The sequence below is a fragment of the Corylus avellana genome, chromosome ca7, assembly GCF_901000735.1.
Source record: "Corylus avellana chromosome ca7, CavTom2PMs-1.0".
Lineage (NCBI taxonomy): Eukaryota > Viridiplantae > Streptophyta > Magnoliopsida > Fagales > Betulaceae > Corylus > Corylus avellana.
Genome location: NC_081547.1, coordinates 20,599,826 through 20,608,973, shown reverse-complemented (window position 1 = coordinate 20,608,973; position 9,148 = coordinate 20,599,826). Strand labels below are relative to the sequence as shown.

The following is a 9,148-nucleotide window of genomic DNA, read 5'->3' as shown; positions in this document are numbered from 1 at the left end:
TATTGAAAAATTTAAAAATTGAAGGACTTTTTTGAAAAACAGAAAGAAAGTCGGGTAGTGACTCATATTTTTCTCAAAAATTATTCCGATATTCTTTCTATATGTTTTATGTGACAAGTATTTTAGTTTAATTTATTATGATCTATCGCAAAAAAAAAATAAAAATATTAATAATAGAGTTAAAATTATGTGGGATGCCTAAAATATCTATAATTTTTCTATTATAAATTCCTATGAATCTTCCTTCTACTAAAAAACTATCAAATATGCTTCTTTCTTTTCTCCAAATGAAACATAATCTTCATTTTTTTTTTTGGGGTCAAAAATAATAAGATAGCATTATTAATCATATTATAAATGCTAAAATCAAATAAAAACTTTACATTTTGAAAGTCCATGTGGCAAGATGCCACATCATATTTTTCGTAGACAGAAAAAGACAAAACAAAAAGAAGATGATGTGGCATCTTGTCACATGGACTTTTATGGGTAAAATATGGAGTTTTTATTAGATTCTAGCATATCTCTAAATCTTATGAGATTGTGACACATCATTTAAGAACCGATTGTTAGGAAACAAATTTAGAATGTGTAGCACTCCTCATTTTCTATTATATAAATTAAGGTGTATTTTTAGGGAATACAATAAAAATCAATATTTTGACTTAAATTGAAGATAAGTCAAAACGTGCTAGCATTTTTTTTTTTTTTTTGTTGGTAAATATAAATTTACTTTTTGAGTAATTTCGTCATTTTAGTCACTCTTTGAAATTCTAAATTAAGTTTTAAATCTATAAGTTTTTTGAATTTTTCATTTCACATCTTTCGTACAAAAGTGTCAAAAAAAAAAAAAAAAATGCTAACATGACATTAACCATGTTCAGGCCATGTTAGCATTGTCTGCTATATCTATTAAAAAATAATTTTTGAGATATGACCCCCTAGCCTCGTATGACTGTATGAGTCACCCCAACAACAAAGGGGCAATTTTGTCATTTTATATATATATATATATATTTGACAAAAATACTCCCTAAAAATAACTAAATGGAAATGATCTTTCTTCCACTAGAATGGCTCTAGCCATCTCAATTTTTATTTTTATTTTATTTTTAATTATTTTAATAAATGTGCGATAATGTTATGTCAGTATTTTTAGACGATCTTAAATGGGAGTGAAATGGAAATTTTTAAAAATGGGAGTTTAAGTAAAATTTATTTTAGACTCTTAAACTACTGCGTGTTTTGAAAAGATCTCTTAAATTTAAAAAACTCTCAATTTAATTCCATGAACTTTCAATTTGATTCAATTAACCTCACTCGTTAGATTTTAAACCTTAAAAGTGATAAAATAACATTTATACCTCTAACTTATTAAAAAAATTTTCAAATTTACTCTTAATTTTAAATTAAAAATTAAAAAAAAAAATAAAGTTATTAAAAAAATAAAAACATTTTGCTATTTAAAAGGGTATTTTGATCTTTTTAAACATTTTTATTAGGGGTTAACGATTGAATAAGAAGTCATTTGAATCAAATTGAATCTTCTCAAAACGGACTCTACTTCAAGGATAGTCGTCCCTTATTTATTTATTTATTTTGTGAGTTGAAGTCGAATTTATGAACTATTAAGTAAAGTAAATAGCCTCTTATTTATTTATTTTTTCCCGGATAGCTTGGCAGAACAGAAACAATGTGATTCATGTGAATGCGATAGGCGATAGTGATAGGAGATACCATACAAAACACATGATTGCTCTCACTTGCCCTGAATGGCGGTCCATCTTCTGAATGATTGAGTGCTCGTGAAAATCCTCCAATCCTGGAGATTGTATTTGCGTACTGTACTCGCTTCCCTTTTATCCATCTACCTTGTACGTTTCAGATTTTGATCTTTAACTTCGGTTCTCCTTTTCTTTTCGTTTCTTGAATTATAGGGAACTAGAGACTTTTGGCTTTTGTAGTTGGATTTGCTTTGCTAGACCAGGTTGTGTCTTTGGGGGGTATAATCTTGTTGTGGGTTTTGTTTCTTGGGTTTATTGTTTTGAAAACCCGGATGAAAGTTGGGATTTTTTAGTTGTGGAAGGTGGAAATTGAGATAGGTGATTACTTTTCAGAAGCGGGTTTTAGTTGTGATGAGCTGAAATGCAAGTTTTTCTGTAGGTTGTGGTACATTGACAGTAAAATTCAGAAAATCAAACAGATATATTGGTCTTCTGTTATTGATTTTGGCACAATGTCTTTCCACACTATGAATTATGCATCCCATGTCATGGGTTATGTAGATATGAACAGAAACCTGTATAAGACAAGGTTGAGTCCAGCTCTAGCTGTACCTCCATCATCAATTCTCTTGCGCGCTGATGAAAGTGGTAAATCTGCTGAATCTAAGAAGGGTCCTGGTTCAAATGCACCTTCAAAAAGCAGTGACTCTACTGTTTCTTTACCGAGTCAAGCGAATACAGTAGGTATTATTGGAGGGGTGTCCGTGGTTTCTACACTGAATTTTTTGAGAAAACTAGTGAAATGGAGTTCAAAAGATGGAGAAAGTTCCCTTCCTTTTATACTTCACTCTGATTCTGTGTTATATAAGGAGTTTTTATCACATGAGAGTTCTTTTCCTTCCCTCAGGAGTAAAAGGGAATGTACTCATTCAGACCCTACCACAATTGTGGAGAACTTGCGGAGTAAAAGGGCTTTCCTAGAGAATTCAGGAGCTCGTTGCATAGTAATGCCTTGTAATATTTCGCATTCATGGCATGGTGAGGTTTCTAAAGGATGTTCTGTTCCTTTCCTCCATATGGGTGAGTCTGTTGCCAGGGAGCTCAAGGAAGCAAAGTTGAAGCCACTTGAAGCTGGGAGTCATTTGCGGATTGGAGTACTTGCTACTAATGCAACCTTAGCATCGGGATTTTATCAGGAGAAGCTACAGAACGAGGTAAATTCATTTTGTGGCTCATGTCTGCTTTTGTTTTTCTTGCTCTGCTGTATTTTGTGAGTGCATGTTTTATTGCATATTAGGATAATTAAACATTATGTTGTAAAAGTTACCTTACATTTTATGATCCCTAGAAGGTAAACGAATGTATTTAATGTTTTACCTGTTACATTTTATGACGGCTAGAAGGTAAAAGAAAGTATTTCTTGTTGCTTCTCTATATATGTAAAAGATGAAAGCTAAAGGCTTAAGCTTAACCCCTTTAGGAGTGATATGTATCGTTATGTGCTTTTGCCTTCAACAATAAAATGATGGTTGAATTCTATCTCTCCTAGTTGTGTAGGGGTCCATTTGATTGTTGATACACATGATAGGAAATATGAACTTGGAATCTTGTGACAGGTTCTGTTGAGTGGCGGATATAGAAAGTTGACTTTTACTAAATGGAGCTTGAAACTCCATAGAATGGACTGCAATAAAATATATAAATAATCTGACCATTTAGAGTTGCAATGGCTGTTTTACAGTAAAAAAAATATCTACTTCACTTTCTTGTTATCCTTGGTTACAAAATGGTGCAATATAAGACTTAATCAAAGAGTTCAGGGAGAATATAAGATATAGAAAAGGTGCATGTTGTCATTGAAACTTAATGTAATAGCTAAGTATTTTTAATCTGTTGTGATTGATCCTGATGCCTGTTGGAGAGCAATAATAGTGAACTTTAATTGCTGAAAAGAATAGCAGGATCATAAACAGAATTTGGTTTGTGGACTTATTAGATAGAGGAAAAAAAAAAAAAATGAAGAGCAGAGGTGAGTAGAATTTGGATTGAGGGCATTGGACTTTACATTTTCAACTGAGATAAGCTCATTGTATGTCTCATAGCTGAATTGAGCTCAACTTTTTTTTTTTTTCTTTTTTCTTTTCATGAAACTCGTTGAAAGTATGGTTTATTAGGATTTTGACATGACCTATTATCAATTTGCTGATAACTTTGATGATTTTGGTTCATTTGAACAATTTGTTTGGTTAATGGAGGAACTGGAATTTTATCAAGTTCAAGTCCTTAAGAACCTTACTTTGTTCAAAATAAGAATTTCTTATTTAAGAATCTCTCTTCTTCTTTTTTTTCAATTTTTATTTTATTTTATTTTAAATTTAGTTTAATTTTAAGTTAGTTATTTTTGTTTTTGTTTTTGTTTTGTTTTGTTTTGTTTTTTGTTTTTGTTTTTGTTTTGTTTTGTTTTGTTTTGTTTTGTTTTTTTTTTTCAGTCTTAGCACTTTAGCTATTTTTATTTTCTTGCATGCCTGGCGATGCCCTTTCCTAATTATTATTACTATTATTGTACTTTTAAAAAAAATTTATGTTTCATTCTCCTAGTTCTTTATATATATTGTCTACTCTGTCGAGCCACAATATCCCCTTGGGAAAATATCTGGATCCAAGCAGTCTTCTGTGGTGCAATGCATCAGAGGATCCGAAAATTCTTCAACTTATTATGGAAATACATTTATTGCATCTTACAATAATAGGAATGAAATCATATGTAACTAAATTAGGTAATAATAGGAAACAAATGCATACCAAAAGTTTCCTTCTTCAACACTCCCCCTCAAGCTGAGGCAAAGATGTCTTGCACACCCAACTTGCACAATACTGAATGAAGATTGCTGTTGGTCACTTCCTTTGTCAAAATATCCGCAAGTTGTTCCCCCGTCTTCACATAAAGATTACAAATCCATACCACACACAATTTTTCCTCAAAAAAATGTCTATCAATTTCAATGTGTTTAGTTCAATCATGTTGAATAGGATTTATGAGCAATGTTAATGGCAGCAGCCTTATTGTCGCAATATAATCTCATCGAATCCTTATAATCATATCTGAGTTATTTCAGTAGGATCTTTAACCATAATAATTCACATATCCCATGGGCCATGGCTTGAAATTAGCTTCCACACTAGATCTAGCAACTACTAATTGTTTCTGATTATGCTAGGTAACTAGATTTCCTCCCACGAAAATGCAATATCCCAAAGTAGATCTTCAATCTGTAACTGACCCCACCCAACCAACGTCTGTATAACCTTGTATTTTTCAGGTAATCATATTTGGCAAACAACTACCCTTTACGCGGTAAAGATTTCAAATATCGAAGTATTCGGTAAACTGCTTCCATATGATATACTCGAGGTGAGGGCATAAATTGGCTCACTACATTGTTCGCATATGTATTATCTAGATGAGCGTGCAACAAATATTAATCTCCCAACTAATCTTTGATACCTGCCTTTATACGCTAGAGAACTTTCATCACTCTTCCCTAACTTCTTGTTTTGCTCTACTGGATTGTCAATTGCCTTGCATCCAAGCATCCTTGTTTCCTTGAGCAGATCAAGGACATATTTTCGATGAGAGATCAATATCTCATGTCTCGATCTAGCTACCTTGATGGGAAGGAAATACTTTAGACTTCCCAATTATTTGATTTCAAACTAATGGGCTAGATAATTCCTTACCTTTTGTATTTCTTCATCATCATTCTTGGTCAGTATTATGTCATTCACATAAATAATTAAAGCAATCGCCTTCCCTTGTAAAGACGTGATAAACAATTAATGTGTGGTCAACTTGGCTCTGCTTGTAGTTACACTTATGCATAGCCCAAGCAAATCTTTCAAACCATGCCCTAGGAGATTGTTTTAACGTGTATGATACCTTTTTTCAGTTTGCACACTTTGTCATTGACCGGAGAATCTTGAAATCCAGGAGGAATCTCCATGTAGACTTCTTCCTTTATGTCTGAAATGCGTTTTTTACATCAAACTTTTGAAGTGGCCAATCTAAGTTTTCTGCCAACGAAAGTAAGACCCTGATAGAGTTCATCGTCACCATTGGAGCAGATGCCTCCTCATAGTCTATCCCAGAAGTCTGTGTGAAGCCCTTTGCAACTAATCTTGCATTGTGTCTTTCAACTGAACTATCAGCTTTATGTTTCACTATAAACATCCATTGCTTTATGTTTCACTGAACTATCAGCTTTATGTCTTTCAACAATAACGACCTCCCTCATTTTTATTTTTTCTTAAAGTTGTGGGTGCAAGTGAGGATGCTTAAAAAGTCATCATCCTGTGCATGTTGCGAAATTTTGTAAAGCCAGCTTACTGCTTTGCCTTCCTACTTTCTAAATTTTCTTCCTCTATAATAAAAATTCATTTCATTTCAATTTTGCGAGATTTTTTTTTTTTATTAAAAAAACATATTGGTTTGGTTTTTATGATGCCTTGCAAGATTTGTTATAAAAAATAAAAATTGGTTTGTATTTTATTGATGCCATTTGCATTTATATAATACAAAATGAGTGGCAGGCAGCAGGTGAATGTAATAGTGACAAGTTTCATAGTTTTTTTTCCTCTCAACTTCTAAGGTGCTAGTAGTTGCAACAAATATACGGAGTCTAAGATGGAGTTTCCTTAGTGTATTACATAAAGTGTGGTGTCTAGAGCCTACAGTTGAACATTATCAAAGTGTTGGGATGAAGTTATTAACTACATCAATTAGAAGCAAAGATGAAAAATGATTAAACTAAATTTATGGAAGGATCTGACTTGTTTGTCAATGCAGCCTCACCAATCTGTTTCCTGCTGTTTTTATTTTTATCCTGCTTAAGAACTTGCTTTAACCTTTATTTTACATGTCTGCATTTTTCCTTCATTTTTTTTTTCTACTTAGAACGTAACTTCATCATTACAATTTCATTATTATTCTTCCTTTAATGGGTCTCCTGGTAAAAATTCCATATGAAGTTCTTGGAGCTATTCTAAAAGATGTTTGGAACAGATATAGAGCAGGCTTATTAATTTTCTGTGCAATAAGAAATGTGAGTAATTATCATTCATTTTTTGTTTCTGTATATGTAAATATGTAGGGATTTGAGGTGGTGCTGCCAGATACAGCAACTATGGAACATACAGTAATTCCTGCTATTGAAGCTTTAAACAGAAAGGACATGGAAGGAGCTCGCAACCTGTTGAGGATTGCTCTCCAGGTTCTTTTAGTAAGGGCAGTGAACTCTGTAATCCTTGCCTCTGATGATATGCTGGATCTTTTGCCTCGGGATGATCCTCTTCTTAAAAAATGTATTGATCCAATGGACTCATTGGCCAGGTCAACTATTAAGTGGGCGCAGTCTGCTGAAAAGGGGACATAGAGAACACTGAAAATGTGACTTTTTTTTTTTTTTTTTCTGGTTAGGATGTTTCTTCATTGTAATTTCTACAAAATATTGTTTTGTAATGTAAAATTTGATTCATTTTCGTTTTTATCATGCCTGGGGAACATCTGTGCTATTATTTTATTTTTATGAACTCAATTGTGTTCAATGAAGGTTATAGAGGCATGCATTAGTCAAGTCTCACATTGGTTATGTACTAGTCTACCAGATGAGATCTTTGCTATATAAGTTACTCCAATAAGTTCTAATTGTATTTTGGACTTGTATGGTACATTTTTCAATATAAAGGGTATTCGGCTCTTTTGGAACGAGAATACCTCTCACCCTTTAGAATACCTCTCTCATGTTCTCCCTCTCTGAAATTTGGAAATAACTCAAAAATGTACTTCTGAGATTTTTTCATGTATTACATAATGTTTCAAGTAATGAAGTTTTCAAGTTATTTTGGAAGTACTTTACTTTTCATCAAAAGTCATTATGTTCATTTATGAATCAAATTGTATTCAGGAAGGAATGATACCCACAAAGTATTACTCAAAAACTACAGAACACTTATTATCAACCAATGGTAGTACAATTCAAAAAGATTAGAATACCTCTCTCATGTTCTCCCTCTCTGAAATTTGGAAATAACCCAAAAATGTACTTCTGAGATTTCTTCATGTATTACATAATGTTTCAAGTAATGAAGTTTTCAAGTTATTTTGGAAGTACTTTACTTTTCATCAAAAGTCATTATGTTCATTTATGAATCAAATTGTATCTAGGAAGGAATGATACCCACAAAGTATTATTCAAAAACTACAGAACACTTATTATCAACCAATGGTAGTACAATTCAAATAGATTATAAGTTATCTCAAGTACATGTTTGTCAGGATAATGTTTGTTTCAAAACATCATCTGTTTTGATAAAAAATATATGCATGATTCTAAAGTAATTCTTGGAAATCCTTTCCCATATCTGTTGTATCCTTTTACAACTGAAAACAAAGGAATTACCACAAAAGTCTTAGGACATAAGGTAAAATTTAAATTCTTTAGAAAACCCCATTCTAAAGACATAAACATGTTAAAAGGAAGCTTCCATTTCAAAAACAGTATATATATATATGGGCTCCAAAGCTTGTTGGTATAAAGAGGGGGAGGGGATAACACGGAAAAGAAAAGTGTTTTTGGGTATAAGAGAGAGAAGGCAAGGCATTGAAAGGAATGAGGGTAGTGATGAAACAAGGAGGGTGGATTAGATGTGGGGCTTTGTGATTCTTTGTAGGGGAGATCCCTTGAGTGTGTTGAGGGGTCAAGTTGTGACACCTCATAAAGTTTGTTTTACATAGGGTGGATGGATTGTATATATGTTGTATGGGTGGCAAGTTCCTTATGAGTGAAACCCAGCTCTTTTAAGTGACTTTAGGAAACTCTAGTCATAACTTTAACCAATCCTTTTGAAATATAGCGCAATGTGACCAGCGCTTCCACAGGTCATGACAACTGACTTTAACATAATGTAGGCCGTGACGAGGACATTAGGGATTTCTGAGCTAGTGAAATATATCCATCATTAGCAAAGCTTTTCAATATGGATGCCTAGAATAGCTCTTTATCATTCAGCCACCTGCATAGCCTTTTTGTATTAGTTTCACAGCATTATGAACAAAACACATAGTGGGCTTTAGCTTGTGTTTCCATATGCAGCTTTGGCAGCTTTCTCTCCCAACTGTAAGGAACTAAGCAAATGCTTTTGACTGATGTATTGAGAATCTGGGAGATCCCAGCATAGTTCCCAATTTAGGAAAACCAAGTTGGGTTTCTTTGCAAAATTAAAAATGTCTAAATCGAAAAAGAAATTTGATGTGCTATGATTTTTACAGATCTATTTGAGTTCCATTTATTAACAATTTCCAGAGCTTCTGTGTTTATTGGGATTACTACATATGTATATATCTCGATCCCAGAGAATTGCAAGGCAAA

General features: G+C 32.9%; 1 protein-coding gene across 1 annotated transcript; it reads left to right on the top strand.

Annotated features, from left to right (window-relative positions):
• Positions 1-1,686: 1,686 nt before the first annotated feature.
• LOC132186906 (uncharacterized) lies at positions 1,687-7,512 on the top strand. The gene is made up of 3 exons (XM_059601024.1): positions 1,687-1,874; positions 2,164-2,938; positions 6,872-7,512. Exons 2-3 carry the CDS (start codon positions 2,237-2,239, stop codon positions 7,151-7,153), a joined length of 984 nt encoding a protein of 327 aa, XP_059457007.1. The 5' UTR covers positions 1,687-1,874; positions 2,164-2,236; the 3' UTR covers positions 7,154-7,512.
• The last annotated feature ends 1,636 nt before the right edge of the window (positions 7,513-9,148 follow it).